At 35.4% G+C, this 27,067-nt stretch overlaps 1 protein-coding gene across 4 annotated transcripts in view; it reads left to right on the top strand.

The window, feature by feature from the left end:
• Window positions 1–27,067, top strand: part of CNOT6L (CCR4-NOT transcription complex subunit 6 like) — a 113,617-nt gene that overhangs the window by 73,674 nt on the left and 12,876 nt on the right. For all 4 annotated transcript variants that reach the window (XM_043447705.1, XM_043447703.1, XM_043447704.1 and 1 more), the window contains 5 exons: window positions 4,999–5,067; window positions 7,323–7,480; window positions 9,946–10,100; window positions 22,178–22,329; window positions 25,117–25,344. In XM_043447705.1, the coding sequence (XP_043303640.1) occupies window positions 4,999–5,067; window positions 7,323–7,480; window positions 9,946–10,100; window positions 22,178–22,329; window positions 25,117–25,344 (762 nt within the window). The remainder of the gene's footprint in view (window positions 1–4,998; window positions 5,068–7,322; window positions 7,481–9,945; window positions 10,101–22,177; window positions 22,330–25,116; window positions 25,345–27,067) is intronic.

The raw sequence follows: 27,067 nt of genomic DNA, 5'->3' as shown, positions 1-27,067 counted from the left end.
GTGGTTAATTCTTTTTTGTTTGTTTTGTTTTGTAATTTTCTATCTAGTAGTCTTACCAGATGTTGACATTATAGTGTTGAAATCGCCAACCACAGTTGTGAATTTGTCTATTCTTTCAGCTTTGTCAGTTTTGGCTTCATGTATTTTGAAGTTGTGTTGTTTGTTGTATACTTACTTAGGATTGCTGCATCTTCTTGGTGATCTTTTTATCACTGTGTAATGACCTTCTTTGGAGAAGGAAATGGCAACCCACTCCAGTATTCTTGCCTGGAGAATCCCAAGGAGAGTAGCCTGGCAGGCTACACAGTCCATGGGGTCGCAAGAGTCGGACATGAATTAGGAACTAAAGAGAGAGAGTGACTTTGTTCCTAGTATCTTCTTTACTCTCAAGTCTACTTTATCTCATATTAATATAATCACTCTGCCTTTTTTGTTTGTTTAATATTTACATCCTGTTAGTTTCAACTTCACTATGTTGTTGTATTTGAAGTGAGTTTCTTATATTGTGTATATTTTGAGTTACATGATTTTTTTTTTAATCTGTTCGACCAAGATTCCACTCATTCAGTTTGTGTATTTATTAGACCATTTACATTTAAAGTAAGAATTGATATGTAGAACTTGAAATCGGCCGTTTTATTTTTTGTAGTCTGTTTCCTTTGTTTCTCCTTTATCAGTCATTTCTTGGTTTCTTATGGGCTATTTAAAACGTTTTTTAGGATACCATCTTGTTTTATTTATGCTGCTTTAGAGTATACTGTCTTGTATAGTTTTCTTAATGATGACGTTTTAGATATCACAATATACATACTTAGAATGGTCTATTGATAACAGTGTCTTCTAATTTTAAGCCAGTTATTGATGCTCTACTTCTATTTGTGTCCCTTTGCTTCTCCACTTTTAAACTATAACTGCCTCTAGTATGCCCTCTACTTAAACTGAGTACCACACAGATGTTACAATTTTTGCCTCAGCCGTCAGATACTATATAAGAAGCTCATGCAGAGAAGGTTAATCTGTTATGTTTATCCTTTCACTCATTCCTTGTTCTTCCATTTTGATGTTCCATTTCTCCTACTGTTAACATTTTCTTTCTGTCTTAAGAGCTTCCTTTAGCCATTCTTTAAGGGCCAGTCTGCTAGCAACGAAGTCTTTTAGTTTTCCTTTGATAACATCTTTATTTTTCCTTGATTTATGAAGGAAAGTTCTGTTGGCCACAGAATTTGAGGTTGACAGTTTTCTTTTAGCACTTGAAAAAATATTGTGTCACTTCCTCTGGCACCATGGTTTTAGAAAGAAACCTATTGTTCCCTTTTAGGTAATGTCATTTTTCTGGTGTTTTTGAGATTCTTTGTCTTTAGTCTTTAGCAGTTTCATTATTATGTGATCGGTGTGGGTTTCTTTGGGTTTATTTTACTTGAAGTTTGTACATCTTCTTGAATGTGTATATTTATGTGGTTTGTTAAATTTGGGGATTTTTAGTCATTATCTCTTTAAATACTTTTTAAGTCTACATTCTGTCTCTTCTCTTTCTGAACTTTGATTTTATGAATCTTAGATCTTTTGAGGAACGCACAGGTTCCTCAAGCTTTGTTCTTTTTTTTTTTTTCCAGTTTTCTTTTTATTGTTCATATTGAGTAAATTCTCTTGATTTGTTCTCAAATTCAATAATGTTATGTTTGGTTATCTGTATTATTTTGCCCTGCCACTTCTATTGTGGGCTTCCCTGGTGGCTCAGCTGGTAGAGAAGCTGCCTGCAATGTGGGAGACCTGGGTTTGATCCCTGGGTTGGGACAATTCCCTGAAGAAGGGAACGGCTACACACTCCAGTATGCTGGCCTGCAGAATTCCATGGACTGTATAGTCCATGGGGTTGCAAAAAGTCGACACAACTGAGCTACTTTCACTTTGCACTTTTTTTGCTGGGGTTTTCTATTTTTTCATCTGTTTCAAGAGAGTTGGTAATTACTTTATGAAGCAGTTTTACATTGACTGCTTTAAAATTTCTGTCAGATAATTTCAACAGCTGAATCACCTCTGTGTTATTGTCTGTTGGTAGTCTTTCCTCAAATTAATTGTGATTTTCTTAGTCTTTGGTATGACCAGTGATTTTCACTTGTGTCCTGGATATTTTTAATAGTATGTTAGGAAACTCATGACATTTTAAAAACCTCAGCAGCAGGCAGCTGCCCAGTTTAGGTTTAGCATGTGGGTTTTGTTGGCTCTTTAGGCTCAGCTGGCACCCTCACTGTGGGACACCAGGCCCAGTGCTGTTGATCACTGTGAGGTGTGGGAAATCACACTTCTCTTAGCCCATCCCCCAGTCCTCCTCCAGGTCTGTTCCTCATGGCTTCAGGACTGTCTAGCATTTAGTGTGGCATGTATGGAAGATAAAAGTGGGAAAATTGTTTTAGATCACATTTTTAGGTATGATGTTGAAAGATGTTAACTGTTGTCTCTTCTGTTCATAATGAGAGTAGTCTTCAATTTTTATCTACATTCTGGTACTTGGCTAGACCTATACAGATTTAGCTATTAAACAGTCTATTTAATGGTTAGCTTATATAAATATAGTCCTATCCTTTGGAGTTTGAGTAAGCTCTGGGAGTTGGTGATGGACAGGGAAGCCTGGTGTGCTGCAGTCCACGGGGTCGCAAAGAGTTGGACATGACTGAGCGACTAAATTGACTGATCCTTTGTCAGATCATTGGCCATGCAGTTTTATCTTTGAAAAAAGTCAATGTTAAGTAAATATATGTCACACATGAATATATTATTCTCTTTGAAAGAAATATTAAAATTCTGGTTAAGACTAGAATTTCCTTTGACCACTGCCTTTAATTCCAGTCCCTTCTGTGTAAGTAAGCACACTTATAAGTTGGGTGTGTATCCTTATAGACATTTATATATAAAAATTAAACCAGTAGAAATTGTCTTGCATTGTATTACTTTGCATATATGTTTTAAATTTTTTCTAATAAAACATATCCTACTATAATATATTATTATCCAATTATTAATACAATATATCTTATTATTATATATTTTCTACTTTTTCTTCACCCAGCAGAATTTCTTACATACCTTTCCACTTTAGCATGCATGTATCTTTTTTTTCTTTTAAACTATGGCATAGACTTCTGTGAAATGGATAAACATTTACCACTACTTATGCTGTTATAAACATTGGCATAATGAATACGTTTGCTGCTTTAAGCAGATAGGGCTGATCCCAAGAAATAGAATTGGTGGGTCACAGGGACATGAATGTTTTAAATTTTAAAAGATGATGCCCATTTGTCCATCCAGATAGCTGTACCAGTTTGTATTCCCACCAGTTGTATGTGCAAGTATCTATTTCTTATCACCTCACCAACCCTGGATATTATTAAACTTAAATTTTTTTTTTGTCAACGTAGATAAATGCTATCTCATTTTTAAGTTTCTTCTGGTTACTGGTGAGATACAGTATCTTTTCCATGTTTTTGTTCTTCAATTATTTTGGGGGAATAGTATATGTTTTATTTACACTGTTAAATTGTGCTGTATTAAGATATGGGAAGCATCAGAATGTTGACATTGCTTTGTTTTATTTTGATAATTTTCATGCTTTCTGAGTTTTTAACTATTTGCTAATAAGGATCCCAGCAGCTGAGGAGTTCTTTGTTTACTCTCCATTATATTTATATAATGAGCTTCTGTTTTAGAGAGAGTTGCCATAGTTCTGGCACGGCACTCCTAGGAGGCATGGTTATTTTCCAGGATTCAGTGTGTTGAACCAGCTGGATGGTTTGTTATCTTATGATGACCTTCATTACTTTCCTGGCAAGATACGGACTATGCAAAATAACATTCATTTCACTTTGTGAACAGTATGGCTGCTAAAAGAGGCATCCTTTAGCTAGACTTTTGGAACACTAAAATGGTTAGTAAAATGACACTCTTTTAAAAGATCTTGGATACTTGGTTCAAAATTTCTGTGGCTGGGTGATGATGGAGTGTTTCTGCTTAAATGAAATACATTTCTTAGCCACTAATTCGCTGGGTAAATCTGCAAACTTGAATCAAACTGTCCTTTAATTGCAATTGTGTTTAAAAGGGAGAAGAAAAAAGAGGTAGTTAAATCTTAACTTAGTGCATTTTCTTTCATCTGATAGTTTGGTAGAATTTAGTTCCATAATATTGACAGTCATATCTGAGCAATTAATGTTTAACCAGTGCCTTCCTTTTTTCTATATGTACAATGCCATTTTAATCTCTGGCTTTGTATCAGCATTATGAAAGAAAGATTAAAATTAGGAAATGAAAGCCCTATTAGAAAATTCAGTAGTTTTTATTATACATGCATGTTTGTTTTTTTCTGTTTTAAAAATATTTGAGTAATTTTGTTCATCAGTGTGTTGAAACTTCACGTAGCTTTCATTTTCCTGCTGGGAACAAGACTGAGTACAGCTTACGTGTATAATTAAGACATAAGCCTCTTACTTAAGGATTTAAATAGGTACTTTTTAAAATAAATACCTTGAAAGTATAAATGCCATTAATGAATTTCTTCGTGTCCTTTTCAGATGTTAGTTTCATGTTTTCTGCATAACTCTTCATCAACTTCCTTCAGCTTTTAAATCTTCATTATATTTCAGTACTAGATTTTTAAGACCATATGGATTTCCCAGGTGGCACTAGTGGTAAAGAACCCACTGCAGTGCAGGAGACATAAGAGACAACGGTTCAGTCCCTGGGTCAGGAACGTCCCTGGAGGAGGGCATGGCAACCCACTTCAGTATTCTTGCCTGGAGAATCCCATGGACAGAGGAGCCTGGTGGGCTACTGTCCATGGGGTCACACAGAATTGGGAGGACTGATGTGACTTCGCACATACACACGTGGGCTGTTATAGCTGAAGAGAAAACAGAAGCTGATTTGACATTATAAATTAATAAATAATACTGATTTTAGAAATATAGGAAATTACATTTTTAAAAAATATTTTTTTTCCAGTTCATCCAGAGCAGCTTCCTCCGAGGCCATGGATTACATTAAAAGAACGAGACCAAATTCTGCCATCAGGTAAAATAGTTTCTCTTATTCTTTCTTGACTTTTTTCAGATACATTTGAAATGCCATTTGGGCTTTATGATGAAATTAACCTTCAAATTAGGCCTTCATTTTACCTCCCCTGAGTAGATGAGTTTAGAAATACTGATGGGTAGAGTTAAAGTCCACCCTAAGACTTAAGGACAAGAATCTCGTATCTTTCACAATGATGGGGCTCTTGGTTTGAAAATTACTTGTTGTAATAGAGCTTTCCAAATGGCATCTTCACATAAAGTTTGGTGATTTAAGAAAAATGAGGAGTAATGAATTTTCTTCTGAAAAATTTTAAACTACTTAGATTTATCTTTCTTTAGTGGGTAGACTAATATCCCTTGTAGAGGGATAATTTAGACTGAGTCAAATTACTATATTGGAAACAGAATATGATACCAGGCCAGGGGTATAGAAATGGTATGGGGTGAAGATTTGAGCAGTTTAATTATATGATTCAGCATTTCTTGAACTGCAGTAAATGTAGAAAATATAAACCTTTATCTTTTTGTGCAGACCAATGATAATTTGACATTTATAGGGCTTCTTTCTGTTTATTAGACATTTTATAATTTGGATTTCTGCTTAAAATAAGTTGTTATTAATATTCCTCTTAGAAGTAATAATTTTTATGATACCTAATTTTATTTTGAAGATGAAAATTTTACTGTTATAATATGAAGTAACCAAATGCTGATACTTAATTTTAGGGATGTTCAGTTGTTAAAAGGGTGATTTATAGCCCCAAAACTATAATGGTAATTAAACTATGTAAGAATTGATCCTAGATGGTGAAAGAGGTACCAGTATACATAATGACCACCAGTCAGATCCCCAGGAGGCCTCTGAACTAAGTTTCTCATAATATCTTCCCATCATCTGACTCTTGAGTCAACTTCAGTTGAGCGCTACTTCATTTCTTGTATTCCTTACCGTTTATTAAGTATTTGATTCTCACCCATGTCTGCCCATTGTGATTACCTGGGACGCTTTTTAAAAATATTAATGCTCAAATCCTAACATACTAAATTAGTCTGGAGTGATCAACATTTTTTTTTTTTTTAAAGTTCTATAACGTGATTCTAATGGATAGCTAGGATATAGAATTAGTGATAGAAATCAGGGATTTTCAAACTGGTGTGCTTGTGCATAGAATCACCTTAGGATTTTGTTAAATTGCAGATTCCAGTTCAGTAAGTCTTTGTGAAGCCAGAAAGTTCTGCATTTCTGAGTTACAAGGTGATAGCTGATGCTGCTGGCTCCTAGAGCACACTTTTGAGTAGCAGGGGATACAAGCTGTGTTTTCCTGTTAGTTTACTTGTAGTCCTTTTACTGGCTTCCTTGGTGGCTCAGTGGTAAAGAACCCACCTGCCAATGCAGGAGATGCGGGTTCAATCCATGGGACAGGACGATCTTCTGGAGTAGGAAGTGGCAACCCCCTGCAGTATTCTTGCCTGGGAAATCCCATGGACAGAGGAGCTTGGCGGGCTACAGTCCATGAGGTCACAAAGAGTCGGACATGACTTAGCAACTGAGCATGCACAGTCCTTTTACAGTTCAAGGGAATTTTAAAATGAGAATTTAATTTTAAAAATGAGCATTTGATTTGGTTAAAAAGGTTTCTCTTATAACTAAACTTTGTTAGTCTGTGTTCTTCTGGCTCAGAGCAGTGAGAGAAGTAAGAGACTCAAAAGTACTAACTGTGACTATTTTGTTCACGAAAGGTAATGAAAGCCTTTTAAAGAGAAGAAAATTAAAATTTACTTTTGTAATTTACTTTTATTCCATTTATAGAGGAAAGTTTTGGTCAGCAAATTATGTGTAAAAATTGATTTAAAATTAGATTATTTTTGGCCACACCGCATGACTGGCACGATCTTGGTTACCTGACCAGGGATTGAACCTGTGTTCCCAACAGTGGAAGTGCAGAGTCCTAACCACTGAGCTACCAGGGAATTCCCTAAAACTTGAATTTTTATTTATTAAAATATCCTTTTAAAAAATCTCAAATATGAGCTGTAAGTCTGATTCTGGTAAAAGAACTTTGGTATGGTGGATGGACCCTGGTGAAGTTTTTATATAGTTTAACAGAATCTTGCCCACAGTGTTTCACAGTGGTGATATTTGAGTTATGTTTGTGTGGCATGTATGATCGTGTAGGTGTACATGTGATATTGCTTTAGAAAAGGTTGCCTAATTTTCTCCCTTTTGTCTTGTTTTTTTCTCCCACTTCTTAGCATCATTCACGGTTATGTGTTACAATGTGTTATGTGATAAATATGCCACCCGGCAGCTATATGGCTATTGCCCATCCTGGGCATTAAACTGGGAATACAGGAAAAAGGGAATTATGGAAGAAATTGTTAACTGTGACGCAGATATCATTAGTCTTCAGGTAACACTATAGAGATTGAATTGTCTGTAACTTAAAGGTGAATCTAAAAATTACAAAAGATCTTACTTTTGGGAGAGATTCTGTGTTTGAAGGAAAACCCAAAGGAATTATTTTCTTAAATATTTCCACAGTGAAACGGTTTTGTATAAGCTATGAACTTATACTCATTTACTGTTTTCTTAAGTGAAAATAATTTCACCACATTATTCATGTTAATTTGTGTTATGAACAAATCATTGGTATTGCCGAAAGAGAAAACTACTGAAGATTGAATCTTAAAGAAATATAAATTTAACTTATAATGGGATCTGTAAAACAAAATTACTTGTCTACTATTGTTCCTCAATGATAAACATATAATAATATTGTACTATAAATCATGCATTTTTGCCTTATTTTTAAAAGCAACCTCAGAAATTTAGATACTTTATTGAATTTAACTGATTAAAGCACCTTTTGATTAAAATATGTGTTTTACTGCTTTTCAGTCCTCAGCTAATGAATGGCCAAGAAGGTTTACAGATAGTTTTTAGTACTTCTTTTCTTAGCAGTTTTCAAGGCATATTAAAGGCTTTAAGGTATTTTAAAATTTTGAGTGTCATAATTTCACACCTCCTTTTCTGTATAGCTTAAGAATAAAGTCATTACTTTTATAATAAATTTTTTTGTGTTAGAGTAGCTTTATTATTTACTTATATTTGTGTTATTATCCATGATTCATTTGACTCTGGAAAATAAGAAAGTAGTAGAAGTCTTGAAAAGTTAAATTTTCTTTTAAACACTGAGAACTGATACAAAATGAGGGGAGGAGGAGGCAAATATGGGCTTACCAGGTGGCACTAGTGGTAAAGAACCCGAATGCCAGTGCAGGAGACATGAGACACGGGTTCGATCTGTGGGTCAGGAAGGTCCCCTGGAGGAGGGAATGGCAACCTACTCCAGTATTCTTGCCTGGAGAATGCTGTGGACAGAGGAGCCTGGTGGGCTACAGTCCATAGGGTTGCAAAGAGTCTGACACAACTGAAGCTACTTAGCGCATATGGAGACAAATAAGCATAGGCTTATGTTATTTAATTTTCCTCCTTTGATTCAGTATTTATAGTAATAACAGCCTCACACTCTTCCTTAGTAAGTAAAGTATAGTATGAAGCATGTGAAAGTGAAGTTGCTCAGTCGCGTCCAACTCTTTGCACCCCGTGGACTGTAGCCTGCCAGGCTCCTCTGTCCATGGGATTCTCCAGGCAAGAATACTGGAGTGGGTTACCATTTCCTTCTCCAGGGGATTTTCCCAACCCAGGGACTAAACCCGGGTCTCTCCCGCATTGGAGGCAGACGCTTTAACCTCTGAGCCAAGAAGCATCATAATTTTAAAAATGTTATTATAAAAGTAACACTATGTTATAAAGTGTTCATTCCAGAGAAGTTGGAAATATGAAAAGAATATAAATAATAATATAATAAAACATCTGATCCTGTACCCCAAAAAAAGTTGCTTAAACTACCAGGGTTAAAATTTCTGGGGTATTTATTATATTCTTTTTAAAGCATTCACTTGCCTATTTACAGATATGTTTTCAAAATAGAGATCACACTATTAATGTATTTTGTTTCTTGCTTATTACATTTAATATACATTTTCTGCATTACTAAAATTTCTCAAAGCCAATTGTATGAATACATACTAATTGATTTAGCATTTTCCCTGCTGTTGGACATTAAGGCTGTTTGTTTTCATTGTTACAATATCATGTTGTTATAAACATTACCACACATAAATCATTATCTTCACACTTGATTATTTCATTTGGAAAGATTTCTTAAAAGTATATTATGGGTCAAGTAATAAATTAGTCTTAACTTAATAAGTGCCAAATTAACACAGAGCATTGGATTATTGGTATTCAGGTAACTAAAAATTCCTTTAAGTAGGATTTTTGTTGATAGATCTTAAACTTCTCAGTTTTGACTATTATTCCTTTCCACCACAGTTGAGAAATACAAAATATTTTTTTAATTACCTCCTAATATAAAATTTTCAAATTCCCTACTTCTTAATCTGTAATATGACCAACTTTCATATTTTGTATTTCAATTTTGTTCAGTTACCAGTTGAGGAAGTGAAGTACAGTAGTGGTTGTTCAGTCACTAAGTCGTGTCCCACTCTTTGTGGCTGCATGGACTGCAGCATGTCAGGCTTCCCTGATGAACTCTAAATTGGAAGTCAGGAGATTTGGGACCAACTAACTACCTGTGTAAACCTGAGAAAATCATGTTATTTTTTTATTCTTTTAGGCTTTACAGAGCTGCCATTGTCAAATGGTAGCTGCTATCAATAAGGTAAGGTAGTTAGATAATGTTTGTTAAATGAAGTATTCTAACTTAGTCACAATTTACTCACAGTGTTGCACAGTTTTACGTCTTAGTTTTCCTCTGTCATGTCGGTGATAATGTATCTTCCATCTCAGGAAGTGGAAACAGAGCAATACTTCACTCTCTTTCTGCCAGCATTGAAGGAGCGTGGATATGATGGATTTTTTTCTCCAAAGTCACGTGCCAAAATCATGTCTGAGCAGGAGAGAAAGCATGTGGACGGTTGTGCAATATTCTTCAAAACAGAAAAGTGAGTTGCAGAAACAAAGCATAATTTCTTTAATTACCACACATTTGAAATTGTCTTTGGTTTGACCCTAAAATAGACAAAAAGCTGAAAAACAGGTAATATAAAAATTAAAACTATTGGTAAGATTTTATTTCTTAGGCTGTGTATTGGAAATTAGAATGTTTATCATATTTTTTATGCTTTTTTGCCAAATTGCACTAAAAATATTAAAAGGAGTATATACTTAAATATGATATTATCATTATTTTATATATATTTCCATGAAGTAAAATATTAGTTTTGGTGTAAAAAAGAAAGTAGTACCCTTTAAGATTAGAACTAAGTGATCTGAAGTTTCTTTTAGTGATTTTTTTCATTTGTTATCATGTCTGACTCTTTGCGACCCCATGTACTACAGCATGCCAGGCTTCCTTGTCCTTCACTATCTTCTGGAATTTGCTCAAACTCATGTCCATTGAGTCAGTGATGCCATCCAACCATCTCATCTGTCACCTCACCCACTTCTCCTCCTGCCCTCAGTCTTTCCCAGCATCAGGGTCTTTTCCAGTGAATCAGCTCTTAGCATCAGGTGGCCAAGTACCGGAGCTTCAGCTTCAGCATCAGTCCTTCCAATTAATATTCAGGGTTGATTTCCTTTACGATTGACTGGTTTGATCTCCTTGCAGTCCAGGGGGCTCTCAAAGAGTCTTCTCCAGCACCACAATTCAAAAGCATCAATTCTCTAGCGCTCAGACTTCTTTATGGTTCAACTGTCACATCTGTACATGACTACTGGAAAAACCATAGCTTTGACTAGAAGGACCTTTGTCAGCGAAGTGATGTCTCTGCTTTTTAATGCACTGTCTAGGTTTATTATAGCTTTTTTCCAAGGAGCAAAGCATCTTTTAATTTCATGGCTGCAGTCACCATCCTCAGTGATTTTTGGAGCCTAATAAAATAAAATCTGTCACTTCTTCCACTTTTTCCCCTTCTCTTTGCCGTGAAGTGATGGGACCAGATGCCATGATCTTAATTTTTTGAATATTGAGTTTTAAGCCAGCTTTTAGTTGGCCCTTTTCAGAATCATTCATTTTTTTTTTTTATCAACTTTTCACCTTTTCCGGTTAATACTGTGTATGTTTATTTCTCATCTTACGAGAAGTCACTCAGTTGTGTCCAAATCAAAGGACCTTATGGACTGCAGCCTGCCAGGCTCCTCTGTCCATGGAATTCTCCAGGCAAGAATACTGCAGTGGGTAACTGTTCCCTTCTCCAGGGGATCTTCCCAACCCAGGGATTGAACCTGGGTCTCCCACATTGCACGTGGATTCTTTACTGTCTGAGCCAGCAGGGAAGCTTAGTCGCTTATTCACTAAATGTTTACTGAGCATTTGCTTTATGATGAGTGCTGTGCTAGTCACTGTAGAACCAAAAATACATGGTTTCTGATCCTACTCAGAGCTCCAGTAGGAAAAGGAAGGAGTAAATATCACAGTATAGTATGGTATATATGTGTTAGAGATATGCCTGGATAGATAAGGGAAGGTGAAGAGAAGCACAGAGCTTATAGAGGTAGGGAGTTAAAGGATTGATTGAAACAAAACAATGGAAAGTGGTCATGACCTGAAATGGAAAACAGAAAACATGACCTTTTTGTTTTTTCAGGGCTATAATGTAGTTGATGAAAGTACAGTCAAAGATAAACCTATTATGACTTCTTATTAAAATATATGAACAATCTTGTAGAGGCCTCTGTGCTTTAATATTCTTGAGTTTAAAATGGAAAAAAGTATATATTCAGAGGTAGTTACAAGAATTAAATGAGATAATGAATGGAGAGGTACTTTTTAAATCATTAAGTGTCCCAGAAATATTTTTATTATTGTCATATTTCTCTTTCTGTAATCCTTTGCAATTTTAGTATTTCTCTCTTACTAGGTTTATGATGCTGTGTGCATTGAATTTAGGAATTGCATTTCTGACTTGAGGGTTAAGAACCGTAACAAGCTTAGAAGGCTATGTCTGTCTCTTTTTCTTTTTTTGGTTTGGAATTATGAAGTTATTATATTACTCTCTGTGTCATTCTTTTATTTATTTATTATTTTATTGAAATATAGTTGATTTACAATGTGTTAATTTCTGCTGTACAGTAAAGTGATTCCATTATATATATATATATACATTCCTTTTTAATATTCTTTTTCATTGTGGTTTATCACAAGATACTGAATATAGTTCCCTGTACTATACAGTAGGACCTTATTGTTTATCCATTAGTTTGCATCTGCTAACCCCAAACTCCCAGTCCATCCACCCTCCACCTCCCCTCCCTTTTCCCCTTGGCAACCACAGATCTGTTCCCTGTGTCTAAAGGTCTGTTTCTGTTTCCTAGATAGGTTTGTTTTTGTCATATTTTAGATTCCACATATAAGTGTTACCATACGTTATTTTTCATTTTCTTTTTGACTGATTTGACTTAGTGTGATGAGGTCTGAGTCCGTCCATATTGCTGCAAATGGCCTTATTTCATAGAAGGCTATCTTTTGAATAGCTGGCTGAGTGACTAGATGGTTAGAGGCAGATTCTTTTGGTTATCATCTTGAGGAAAAGAGAGAAGTATATTTTTGCCTCATAAAGGCTGCCAGTTTTACAGTGGAAAATTTGAAAGCACCTCCAGCCTTCAGAAGACTGAAATGTATGGAGTGAGATAGAGGTGGTATTATATAGTTAATAACTTAGGTTTGATACATTAGATAGGAAATCATCTACTAATGGAATAGGCACATAAACACTTGTGACTATTTTCCTGTTATAACAAAGCATTTCAATGTTTTTATTAATGTAGGCCTATTTATTACCAGCATGACTTGTTATTTTAATAGATTCTTTTCATTTGTTTAATAATTAGTACACAGCCCTGTAGTATCTGAGGTCAGAATATGCTATATACTCTTCTAGTAGGTTGATGTGATATCTTTTTTTTTTCTTTTTTACAAATTTTAGCATAACAATAGCCATTACTTTGTAGCATTTGCATGTCAGCCTTTTTCTTTTATTCACACTGATTATCTTAATTTTTAAAGCAGTCCTCAGAGTTAGGAGTTTCCTCATTCTTACAGATGGGGAAGCCAAGACATGGAGAGTACCTGGCTTCACAGTCTGTGCGTTTAACGCACAGTCTGTGCGTTTAACGCACAGTCTGTGCGTTTAACCACCGTGCTGAACGGAGCCTTTAGACTTCTTTTATGTGTATACAACTTGTATATATATATATTTTTATTGAAATATAGTTGATTTACAGTGTTGTGTTAGTTTTAGGTCTGTAGCAGAGTGATTCTGTTTTACATATATATATTCTTTTTCAAATTCTTTTCTCATATTGGTGATTAGAAAATATTGAGTATAGTTCCCTGTGCTATATACTAGGTCCTTGTTGTTTAGACTTATTTCTGCTTCTGATATCACTTGTACCTCTTAGAAGGTTATCTCATTTGGAAAAATTACCTTGAATTTCATATTTGTTACCTGTATTCACACACAAATTTCCTTGAAACATCATAATTTAAAAAAAATTACTGATAACACTGATGAGATGTGATGAGATGTGACATCAGCTCGTTTTTCCATTTGCCATTGTTTCTTTCTGAACGATGATATTATCATTTTTCATTCCTTTCACAGTTTTGAGAGGGAAATCTAAAATGCCTTGATAGTTTATTAGAGGTAATTAAGATTTTGAACTAACAGTTATAACTGTTATTTAGGAAACTTTAGACAACCGACTATTTGAAAACAGACTTGAATTATTTAAAATGCTGTGAATTTTTTTCACTTTGAAATATTTTGTAAAACACACATATGCATATGGGCATGTATTTTGTCTCTCTGTGTGTGTTTGGAAAACTTACTATAGGTAAATTTTTGAAAGTCAAAAAGTTTCTCTTTGCCATATTTTGTCCTGTAGACTAAACAGTTAGTAGAAATGGAGTCTTGGAGCCCAGTGCACGATTTGAAGAAATCGAAAATGTCGAAAAATGGAGCTGAAACCAGACCTAGATACTAGACATACTTGCTGTTCCTGAGGTTAGCTGTTCTGATCTAATCATACTTTGCTTCAAATCAGTGAGAAAGGGAAAGATGAAAACAGCAGTTTTAGAACAGTGTGACCATTAATTACACTGTGACGAGGCAGTCTCTTCAATAGGGTTGGCAACTAGGTTGTCGTGGTGCTTAGTCCTTGTATTGCCTCTGCTCTCTGTCTCAAAGACACCAGGTAAGACCAGGTCCTGTTTTGCCTTCCATTTTATGACAGGTTGTTTTGTGGTTGAGAAGAGGGCATTCATTTGTAGATTATATAGTATTGTCCCAAAATAACCTATTCTGATAATCCTGTCTTACTAGTTTCTCAGTTACTAATTTTGTCTGTCATAGATGGTGGTTGCATTTAGAACTTTAAAATCGGAGGTTGTGATTTCTAGTTTCCAGTGTTAGCTTTCCCATTTATTTAATCTGGAACATTGCTTTATGCCAGTTTCGTTACCTTTCCAGTGTGAATGTTAATAATAACTGTTCTGCCTGACTTCAGAGGTTTTTTATGGGGCTAAAATGACCAAAAATGTGAAAATGCTTTCAGTGGTTAAAAGAGTTGTACAAATATATCTAGAATGGTGAATATCCACTTTTCTTCCCTATTTATCTCACTCTCTAAGCTTACCTTTTCTAGCAGATTATTTTTTGGAACTCCCATGATTACTTGAAAGGACCCAAGAACACATTTTATAGCATCTTATACTGCATATACAATAAAAATTTCTATTTGGTTTAGGTTTAAGAGTGAGTTTAATGTGATTAGAAAGGGTCATGGTTCACAGAAAGGAGAAGCAGAGTAGAGATTATTTGGTTGAGGTGAGGGGAGAGAAAGTAAGAAGTATTGTTCTAAAGTAGTATGGAATAGAATATGGGTAAACTGTTTCTTACTGTTATTATAGATGTATTATAATTATAAATATAGTATAAAATAAACACAGAAACAAGATGAGTTGTAGGAGGTTATCTAGCTATAGTAGTGCTGGAAATCTTATTTTCTAAAAGCAGAGTCCCTGCAAAGTTCTTATGGCCCAAGAAGCATATCTATGCCCTTATTTAATTCTCACTGGAAAAAAGGAATTTTCTGTGGTTTCTCAGTTCTCAGCTATCTCTTTGATTCTTCAACTGTTGGTGAAACTGAAATAATAAGATTGCGAGTATCACTGTGACCATTTCTGTATCTCTAAGCACTAAAAAGGGGATTGTTTGGTTATAATGACATGTGCTCTGTTTAGGAAAACTGATTTTATTTTCCTGAACTTTTTGAAACCAAAGACATTAGAAACTAGATACCTCAAGAAGATTGGGATGTTTAAGTCAGAAATAGGGCAATACAGTAATAAATCATACCAATGAAGAAGAAAACTGAAGGGGTAATTTGAGGCAGTTAATGAACCAGTTAATTGTTCAGGATTCATTTTAAAAGAAGTGTTTTTTTTCCCCCAATAAAAAACTCAATAACCAAGCATGTATTAAAGAAAAAAAAAGAGCTTATGAACCTGTCTTCTTTGCCATGAAAATTAAGAAAAAAGGGAAAATTGGATCAATGTGCTAAGGCAATAAGGAGAATATTTTAAATAACATCTGCACTATACCCATGTGCATTGTGCAGTCACTAATTAATGATCAAGGAAAAAAACTAGTCTTGCAAGCTCTATTTTACTTTCATGGTCTCTATTGAGGAGAATTGTTTTCAAACTGAAAAGACTAAGACAAGGTAAGGAGGAGATTGGGAAACCAAGAAGAGGAGCTTGGGAAGCCAGGCAAATCACTAAACTGCCTTAACTAGTTAGGTTTCCAAATCAATATAATTATATCCCATGGTATTAAAATATCTTGCCAAAGTATGATTAGAGAAGTAGATGGCATGAGTCATTGGAGTAAAGGAGCAGTTCTAGTATATTGGAGACAAATAAACCACCTCATTTGCAAGCCTCAGTTTTCCTCATCTTTTTAGTGGTAATGAACATTGGTTTGACCAAAAAGTTTGTTTTTTTCCACAAGATATTACTCGAATGAACTTTTTGGCCAACCCAGTAGTATTGTCTGTCACAATTTGAGTTCTCGAGAAACAAGACTCCCAAGTTAGTTTGGTGTTTAGGAGTTTATTAGGGATCAAAAGCTGTGGCAAGGAAGGGGGGAAAGCAGAATTGAGCATAGAGAATAGAACTGGGTTGCACATCAGACAGCCTCAGTTGGCCCCACCTGTAGCTTTGGAGCTGAAATGGCCTGTGAGAGTTAATCCAGGAGGAACCAAAATCCCCAGACCTTTATCTTTCGCTTTTGATCTGTTATGTGCCACTCCCAGAAATACTTGGACTTTAGTGAGGCAGCCCTCGCAACTGGAGCAGTTCCTGAAGGACTGATGAGGCATCCAAGCAGCATCTCTTCATGTCCACACTTTGCAAAGTTTTAACAAAATTTTAGGACTAATAATATGAAGTAATTTCACAGGTCTTGATACAGAGTATATCCTCAATAATAGACGGCTTATTATTGCTTTAAATTTGTTCTGCACTATTCAGAATTTTGATTATATAAGAGAAGACATATGCATACATATAAGATTTATAAAAAACCAAAAAGCTGGCAAGGATATTTTCATCTTTTGGAAAACTAGAATGTTGTTTCAAAGTGCCCTTAATATCTGAATGGGTGAACTAATGAGCAGAAATAGAAATGATACTCAACAGGAATAAAGTCTGCAATTCTTCAATTATTAAAAGAAAGAGGAAGAGAGAAAATTATTTGAGATCACAGAAAAATGTTTATATGCAAAACAACTTATTACTACACTAATGAATCTATTACTATAATCTCATTAATTATCATAGCTCATATCAGAAATACCTTAAATGCCTAACAGAATAGTTCAATCATGGTGAAATTATTTAGTGGACTATAATGCAACCATAAAAATTGATTGTTGAAGCAAATATATATATATATGTATATATATATATTTAATTGTGGGATAATTGCTTTACAGAAGTTTGTGGTTTTTCTGTCATACATCGACAGGAATCAGCCATAGATATACCCAGGTCCCCTCCCTCCTGGACCTCTCTCCCATCACCCTCCCATCCCGCTCTTCAGCCTGTCACAGAGCCCCTGTTTGAGTTTCCTGAGTCACACAGCAAATTCCCATTGGCTGTCTGTTTTATGTATGGTACTGTAAATTTCCATGTTACTCTCTCCATACATCTCATCTTCTCCCTCCTCCCCTGCCGCCATGTCCATAGGTCTGTTTTCTATGTCTGTTTCTCCATTGCTGCCCCGGAAATAAATTCATCAGTGCCATCTTTTTAGATTCCATATATATGTGTCAGTATGCAATATTTATCTTTCTCTTTCTGACTTACTTCACTCTGTATAGTAGGCTCTGGGTTCATCCACCTCATTAGAACTGACTCAAATGTGTTCCTTTTTATGGTTGAGTAGTATTCCATTGTTTTTGTGTACCACAGCTGCTTTATCCATTCATCTGTTGATGGACATCTAGGTTGTTTCCATGTTCTAGCTATTGTAAATAGTGCTGCAATGAACTTTGGGGTACATGTGTCTTTTTCAGTTTTGGTTTCCTCAGAGTATATGCCTAGGAGTGGGTTTGTTGGGTCATATGGTGATTTTATTCCTGGCTTTTTAAGGAATCCCCATACCATCTTCATAGTGGCTGTATCAGTTTGTGTTCCCTTTTCACCACACCCTCTCCAGCATTTATTGTTTGTAGACTTTTTGATGATGGCCATTCTGACCCGTGTGAGGTGATATCTCATTGTAGTTTTGATTTGCATTTCTCTTAAAATGAGTGATGGTGAGCAACTTTTCATGTGTTTGTTAGCCATCTGTATGTCTTCTTTGGAGAAATGTCTGTTTAGGTCTTTTCCCTATTTTTTGATTGGGTTGTTTGTTTTTCTGGCAATGAGTTGTATGAGCTGCTTATATATTTTGGAAATTAATCCTTTGTTAGTTGTTTCATTTGATATTATTTTCTCCCATTCTGAGGGCTGTCTTTTCACCTTACTTATAGCTTCCTTTGCTGTGCAAAAGCTTTTAAGTTTAATCAGGTCACGCTTGTTTATATTTGTTTTTCTTTCCCTTACTCTAGGAGGTGGGTCATAGATGATCTTGCTTTGATTTATGTCATTGAGTGTTCTGCATATGTTTTCCTCTAAGAGTTTTATAGTTTCTGGTCTTACACTTAGGTCCTTAATCCACTTTGAGTTTATCTTTGTCTATGGCATTAGGAGTTGTTCTAATTTCATTTTTTTATATGTAGCTGTCCAGTTTTCCCAGCACCCCTTATTGAAGAGGCTGTCTTTGCTCCATTGTATATTCTTGCCTCCTTTGTTAAAAAGAAGGTACCCATAGGTGCGTGGGTTTATCTCTTGGTTCTCTGTCTTGTTCCATTGGCTTATATTTCTGTTTTTGTGCCAGTACCATACTGTCTTGATGACTGTAGCTTTATAGTATGGTCTGAAGTCAGGAAGCTTGTTTCCTCCAGCTCCATTCTTCTTTCTCAAGACTGCTTTGGCTGTTCAGGGTCTTTTTGTGTTTCCATATGAACTGTGAAACTTTTGTTCTAGTTCTGTGAAAAATGCGATTGGTAATATGATAGGGATCACATTGAATCTGTAGATTGCCTTTGGTAGTATAGTCATTTTCACAATATTGATTCTTCCTTCCCAGGAACATAGAATATCTCTGCATCTGTTTATGTTGTCTTTGATTTCTTTCATGAGTGTCTTATAATTTTCCAGGTACAGGTCTTTCGTCTCCTTAAGTAGGTTTATTCCTAGGTATTTAATTCTTTTTGTTGCAATGGTGTATGAGATTGATTCCTTAATTTCTCTTTCTGATTTTTCATTGTTAGTATATAGAAATGCAAGTGACTTCTGTGTATTGATCTTATATCCTGCAACTTTGCTGAATTTACTGGTTAGCTCTAGTAATTTTCTAATAGTTTCTTCTGGGTTTTCTATTTATACTATCATGTCATTTGCAAACAGTGAGAGTTTTACTTCTTTTCCGATCTGTATTCCTTTTATTTCTTTTTATTCTCTAATTGCCATAGCGAGGACTTTGAAAACTCTGTTGACTAATAGTGGTTGTGGACACCCTTTTCTTGTTCCTAATCTTAGAGGGAATGAAGCATATGGTATTTTACAGGGAAATGTCCCTGTCTATATTAGAGTACTACTTAGAGTATTATTAATAAGTAAAACTTCAAGTATTATTCTAATTGTGTAAAAAATGCACACACATGCTTGAGAGAAAAGTCTGGGGAAATACGTTGAGATGTTGATGGGGGTGTTGGGTTGCAAGTGACTTGACTTTTTCTTTATTTTTTTTCTCATTTCCCAATCTCTGTATGTTACTTAATAAAATAATTATTTTTATTTTTTATTTTTATTTCATTTTTTTATTTCTAAGCATCTATAAATACAGAACTGAAGAGACCTGGTTTAAGAACTAAAATACCAAAAAGTTGTGGAGATATATTATTACTTATTTAGCTTAAAATTAATATGGCTTTTCCAAAAGTACATTTTCAGTTTTTATTAACAAAAATTAGTCCAAAATGAAGAAGATAGTAGTTCACTTATCTCCAGTTCTAGGTACTGCACCTTTGAGTTTAAACTTGAGTTTTTCAAATAAACAGCTGTTTTACACCATATATCATGCCAAGAATTGATTTCTTTTCTGGAGAAGACTTGGGAATTATATTTAAAGTAGTGTCAAATGGAAAAGAAATTCTGTGTTCCTTTAAAGAAATGGTCTAGATTTATGTTTGATTGAAGAAAGATACAGGGAAACAAATTTTAGTAAAGACAGTTCTATAATTAGATAGTCTCACTCTACCACCCCTACCAAATAATATCCTGACTCTGGTAGAAGAAAAATATTACAGTATTAAGCTGTTAAACAGAAATTTCAGACTTTCCTGCAGGACCCTAGATTCCTATAAATAAGCCTTAAGAACTCTGTAAATATTTACAAGATATTTCAAAAGTTAAATCCAAATAATTGAACTAAGTAACTTTAAAATAGCACTCAAATGTCCCAAATACCAAATTTTGACACTTTGGAAATCAATAACATGTTCCTGATACACTGCTTAGCTGACTTGTTGCAGACCTCTGAATTGAGTTTTTGCCTACTTGCTTGCTTTTTTCTAAGTTCAATGCCAGTTATTTACCATTTGTATCTGTGTGTCTGTGTGAATCAGGGTTTTTATTAATACTTTGTAACCAAAACAGAATAGAGAAATAAACTGGATACTGAGACTGATAGAAGACTATAATTATCATCTCTACCCTCTGATTTCAAATTTTTATAAACATCAAAACAGATTCATCATTTTCAATGATTGATTTATTCAGAAATAATACTGCTTTTATCTATTTTATATATGATAATCTTACCAAGAGTTGTTTGAGAAAGAAATTCTACTGCTTAAAGACACTTTTAAAAGTCCTGATATTGAGGATGACCCATTGTATCTGTAAGACTTATTTTCTATCTGCCTGCTTCTCTTTCTCTTGCCTTACCCTAAGGCACCATTATCAGTCATCCAAACAACCTGAGAAACTTTCTAATTCGTCTCACAGTTCCCAAACTTTGGCTCCTATAATTCATTGTCTGTAGTGGAGCTGCAGTGATCTTAAAAAATATAAATCAAATAATATCATGTCCTTGCTTAGACTCTACTTCAGTCACTTCTCTTCCTCTTAATCTCCAACATCATTTCATACCCTTCCATTCTTTCCTAACCCATAAATATACAAAGTTCTTTGCTAGCCCAGAACCTCTCACTTCCTTCTCTATCTGGAATGCTCTTAATTCCATTCTTCACCTTGGTAATTTCTCATCATTCATGTTCCAGTTTAAATATCACCTCTTTAGAGGGTGGAAACTCCACTCCTTTAGTCACTCTGGCTTGGGAGTAGGCACATGACTCGACCTTTTATTCTTCTCAACCATCTGAGACATTCAGACTTGGAGTCGGGAGAGTATTATTTCATCTAGCACAGGGTCCTGCAACACAGTACAGTCTTAGTATTTTTGAGGGAATGTGTGCATGCTTCACTTTGAAAGCTAGGAGGAAGATGGGGTAGGGCTCCTTTATAAAAGTAGAGATGTCTTTTCTCCTTTTAAAACCTAGTGAAAGGCAGACAGTATATTTAGTAGGTTTTGGCTGTTTATAAATGCTTTACAAACTTAGTAAAATTAGACTAACAGAGGTTAAATGGCTTGACTAAAGTCATCCTACTATTAAATGGCAATGCTGGACTCAATTCTGTTAAATCCTACAGTACCTACTTTGCCACTAAGGAAAGGAAATACTGTTAGTACAGATGAACAAGCTGTAATCCCAGGGAGAGCCATCCCTCATCTTATAGAATCATTCCTTCTGTTCACTTATATTCACCCAATGCCAACTTTCTAGTAGAAGCCAGATGGAAAAATTGGCTTCGCCTTAGCTGGGATAAGGGTGTGTCCCTGCATTTTCTTGACAGATTTCTTGATGTGGTGAGAGTAAAACTGCCAACAGGGTAGGTAGATTTTTTTCTCTTCTGTGTTTTTAACTTGCTGACTCAGTTAAGGTTGTGTTTACCTTTTTGAATACCAGAAAATCCCAACCACCACTTAAAGAAATAGGAGAAGAGTAATTTTCTCACACAGGAAGTCCAAAAATGGCAATCCAGAGTTAGTTCAGCTGCTTCTCCATTCCTAATGGGCTGTCTTTTGCCCTCTTGTCTCTTACCACGTGGGTAGAGATGGAAAAGGGTAAAGGAGTACACACACCCACACACACACACATACCATGTTTGCTAGGTGGCACTTCCAAGAAGGCTTCTACAGTAATCAGACTTTTCCTCTCATTGGCCAGAACCGTATCACAAGACCCCTTGCAGCTAGAAAATGACTAAGGAGGCAGTGAGTAGTGTCTGTATCTTGTGCTCTTCTCATACCTGATGCCATAATATTAATGCATTGTGACCTTTTAGATTTACATTGGTGCAGAAGCATACGGTGGAATTTAACCAAGTGGCAATGGCTAATTCAGATGGATCCGAAGCTATGCTGAACAGAGTGATGACGAAAGATAATATCGGTGTCGCTGTGGTATTAGAGGTCCACAAAGAACTATTTGGAGCAGGTGAGTGTGGTTTAAAATCTTCCTACTAAAAATAAACACCATCTCAAGTGCAGCGTGTCATGCTGGTATTTATTGCATAGTTATTTTCTCATCTTTTGAGGAAAGTTAAACGAGATGGGCAGGAAAATAGTCCTGCTTTGTCGTTTATGTCTTGGGATATTACTTGCCAGGTACTCTGTTAAAAGGAAAGTCTTTAATATGCCATTAATTTCAAAAGGTTATTTGAAATAGGAATTGTTTTAAGCTGAATTTGGAAATTATGATGACTTTTTAGCTGTATTTTTAGCTTCTTGACTGTGAAATCTTTTGTCTTTAAGGTTAAGTACTTGGCACGTTTTCTTTTAATTTCTTTGTTATATCTCAGTCATTGTCAGGGTAAGAGCAGGATCTTTTATCTACCTGGTACTTTTCTTTTCCATTTTAGATATTTATAGCTTCCTTCAAAGTCAGAGACTCATTATGTACTTTGCATATCCAGACCTTTTCCCTCTCCTTCCTACTGCCTGCCTTTGAGCATTTCATTGCTTACCTAACTGTATTTCAGGTAAAAGCAGGGAGAACGTGTCAAGACCCCATCAGGGCTTTTATTTAAAATGTTTTTCTTTACTTACTACCTGTAGAAGAAAAGATTTTTGCCTTAAGTATTGATTTGAATTATTCAGGCCATGCATATTTGTCATACCTCCTTTTCTCACTGTTCTTCAGTTTATCTGTCATCAAAGATGATCAATCTTTGATATATGATTTAAAATTCCTTCTTCTTTTTTATCCTCTTATTTGTACTTACTTTTATGTCCTTTCTAGTCTCATTCTTCTCAAAAGCTTGGTACCTTTTTTCTGGTAATGCGAACATTGAATTTGTTTTGGAGTTTTACTCTCCTTTTAATCTGTAGAAGAGTAATTGTAAATTATACAGTTGACACTTTCATATTCTGAAATATCTCTCGTACTCCTAGAGGGGAAATTTAATATTATAGAAGGTGCTTATGGCCTCTTTAAAGGGGCAAGTTTTTAATATTTAATATAGTGAATGTTTAATCTACAGCCAAAAATGACACTATAAAACTTCTAGGAAAAGACGATAGCTTAGAGAATTTGGGCTGCAGTTTTTTGTCTTATGACCAAATTGCTTTAAAATGACTGTTTCTATCACATATAAAAGATACTTCAGTTACTTGTTTACTCAACATTAAAGATAATTATAGCTTGGTAAGATGGAAGCTTAACTTTACCAAAATAATAGACTGAGAAAATCCAGTCTTTCTGCAGAGTTTATATTTTCAATAGAAAAAAATTTTAACAAATCATTATAGAAATTTCAATAGAAAAGTTAATTTTGTATGTATCTAGTATTCCAATAGTACCAAAGTATATAGAGTAAAACATGATAGTCCCATCTTATTTATACACTCTGGGAGTAACTCTTACTCATTATTTACACATTACTAGTGTATATGTGTATACTTTTTATTTAAATGGCATTACACCATGCATATTGGTTTCCCTGGTGGCTCAGCTGGTAATGAATCTACCTGCCAGTGCAGGAAACATAAGAGACGTGGGTTCAGTGTCTGGGTTGGAAAGAGCCCCTGGAGAAGGAAATGGCAACTTGCTCCACTATTCTTGCCTGGAAAATTCCATGGATAGAGGAGCTTGGTGGGTGACGGTTCACGGGGTTGCAAAGAGTCAGACCCACTGAGTGCGCACACACATACCCCATGCATGTTGAGTGTTGTGCCTTAAAAATTTATGGATATCTTTCTCTGTCAGTATATCTTAACTGAGTTGAATTTTCAGTTTTTCTCTCCAAACATGCTTATAGCCTCTTTCAGGGGGCAAATTTTTAATGTGTTATCCTTGCCCACTATGTTAATATTTATTTTGGCAGAATTATAAAACAGTATTTTAGGGGGAAAAATAACCTCAGAAATTTTGTAGTTGAATACCTCGTTGTCCAAATGAGCCTGAATACCAGAACAGTTATTAGTAATAAAAATTAGTAATAAGTAACAAAGCCATATCTGAAAGCCATGCCAGACTTTGAGAGCATACTTCCTAATTCTCATTTTTAAAATTACTTCTTCTGAGTGTATGGTATGAAGATTTTGGTAGCAGATTCATAGCAAATTCACTTCCTTACTTTATTTTGTATAGATTAATATCATGTTCTTGCATTTAACTACTGATCTTGTCACTGATGTGCTCAGAAAATGCAAAGTAAATGAGTACTGGGCAGTGGGAAGGATTTAAATTAAGGTTTAGGTGATTCAAATAACTAAAAACCTACTAGGTTATTGTGATATTTACGTGACAGATATTTAAACTTCTTGTTTACACTAAACTCAGCAAATCAAGGTACTATAATCAAATATTGGTTATATCATGGGATAGATCCTAACTTGGATAGAGAGAAGGAGTTGGCAAACTTTTTCTGTAAAGGACCAGGTAGTTCATTAATAGTTTAGGTTCTGTGGGACACATACGGTCTCTATCACAGCCTTCTTTTGTAGAACCCTTTAAAAATGTAAAACCAGCTTCAGCTCACACAGGTTGTACAAACACAGGTGATGGGCCATGGGCTGCAGATTGTCAATCCCCATGTTGGGATTATCAGAATCTCAGCATGTTATCTTCTAAGAACTGCTTTATGAGTTAAAGGGGGGAAATAGAAATTAATGGAAAAGAGTAAAGAAGTGATTATGGGTTTGGGGGAAAAACTCTTAAGATACTGCTTTTTTGATAATAAAGTATAATCTTAACCTTTGTTTCCCTAATGCTTAAATTTAGGTATGAAGCCTATTCATGCTGCAGACAAACAGCTGCTCATAGTGGCAAATGCCCACATGCATTGGGACCCAGAGTATTCTGATGTGAAACTCATTCAGACCATGATGTTTGTCTCAGAGGTTAAAAACATTCTGGAGAAAGCCTCAAGTAGGCCTGGCAGCCCAACCGCAGATCCTAATTCCATCCCGCTGGTGCTATGTGCAGATCTTAACTCATTGCCAGATTCAGGTATTGATAACATGATTTACTCTTTGCATTCAACTTTGCTTTTACTTCTGGTTGAAAGGTCAGCTGGCTGTTAACTTTTGAGCAGAGAATTTCTCTTCTAAATTCAAGAGTGTATCTGTAAGAATCCCAGGAATAGGACATGGGGTAATTGAGAAGAGTTTATTCAGCTAAGCTATTTCCAAAGGCTAAGGGACACAAAACAATGAATGACACAGTACCCTGCTCCTGGGGGAATTAGGGAAAGGGGTGGGAGCTGCTATCAGAACTTGGAAACAGTAGTTATGAGGAGAGGGCCATGTAACAGGAGCTGCGGATTTGAACTGGGATACAATCAGTCCCTGGCAAACCAACAAGAAGGGAGCCAGGGGAGTATATATCTTAGCTTGTCTCTGCTTCTGTCCTCTGATCTCTCACCACTGCTGTCCACTGACCAGATCCAGCAGAGTGGGAAGGGGTTTGCAGTTGATGTAAGTCAAGGTCAGCCTCCTGTGTCAGAGAGTGCAGTGGAGAAGGGTGACCTGAGAGGCAACTAGAAAATGTTCAGCACATATCGTTATCTAGTTTAATAATGTTGGTAACCTTTAAGGGAGTTCATTAAAATCCTTTAATTCTGATATTAGGTGGCAGAAGAATGATCAGAATTATCTTAGGATTTCACATTACATCTTGAGCTCCTTTTAACCTCTTTATGTCCTAACTTAAATTACTTTAGATCTTTGTTGAAAAGAATCAGTTCTGCACTTAGATATTAAAATTCAAATGTAAAACATTATTGTTGTTTTGCTGTTACCAAAGCATATTCTAAATTTTGTATATTTTTGGTAAGCTACTTTAAATTGTTTAAAACAACCACTCAATAGTAAATGTAAAATAACCCAGATACTTACAACTGTAATATAAATAAAAGTCTCACATGTAGAAAATACCTTTGCTTTCTCTCCTTAGCAAATAAATGCCGAAATCATCCTTTCACAAAGGTTTGTTTTCAGCTCCTGGCCCCTTTGACCCCTTAACCATCTCCTCCTATTTGAGTGCATTGCCCTTTAGCACGAGTTTCTCCAGTCTCATTTGACTATCATTTGGCATCATAGCATAGTGAGCTGGCTCAAGCCAGACTCTCAGGGCTGGTTCCTGGTTCTCCCTCTTAGGAGGTATGCAATCTCTGACTTAAGTTCCTCATTTTTAAATAAAGGGATGATAATTTTATCCACTTCATGGAGTTGTTTGTGAGGTTTAACTGTGTAGGGCTCTTGCAACAGTGCCTGGCGTCTAATAACTGCTAGATAAATGATAGCCCCTTTTCAGCTATTCACAGTACTGATGTTGTGCTCATCATTTTTTCTTTATGTATGTTACTGCCTTTCCTGACTCACAAATAGAAAGAGATGTGTGATAGTGTTAACTAATCATCATCATCAGAAAGATTGCAGTATTTTTTTTTTTCCATGTGGAAGTGGTATACTTTTTTTGAATGCTTCTACTCTCTTTAGCTTTTTAGACACGTCCAGTATTTTTGACCAAGTGATCTACCTCCAGCATATAATGTCTTATTTAGTGTGACTGAAAAGTCTCACTGTAGCCTGAAACAAAGATTGATGTTGCCTTCCTGAAGCTAGACATTGAAGTGTTGAAGATGCAAAATCTATTTTTGTTGTGAATGATTTAAAAATTTTTATAATGTAGTCCAGAAATTGTTAACTGACTGGATAGAATGGTGAAATAC

This window comes from Cervus canadensis, chromosome 26 (genome assembly GCF_019320065.1).
Source record: "Cervus canadensis isolate Bull #8, Minnesota chromosome 26, ASM1932006v1, whole genome shotgun sequence".
NCBI lineage: Eukaryota > Metazoa > Chordata > Mammalia > Artiodactyla > Cervidae > Cervus > Cervus canadensis.
Note: the sequence above shows the minus strand (reverse complement) of the source record. Positions and strands in the feature narration are given on the sequence as shown.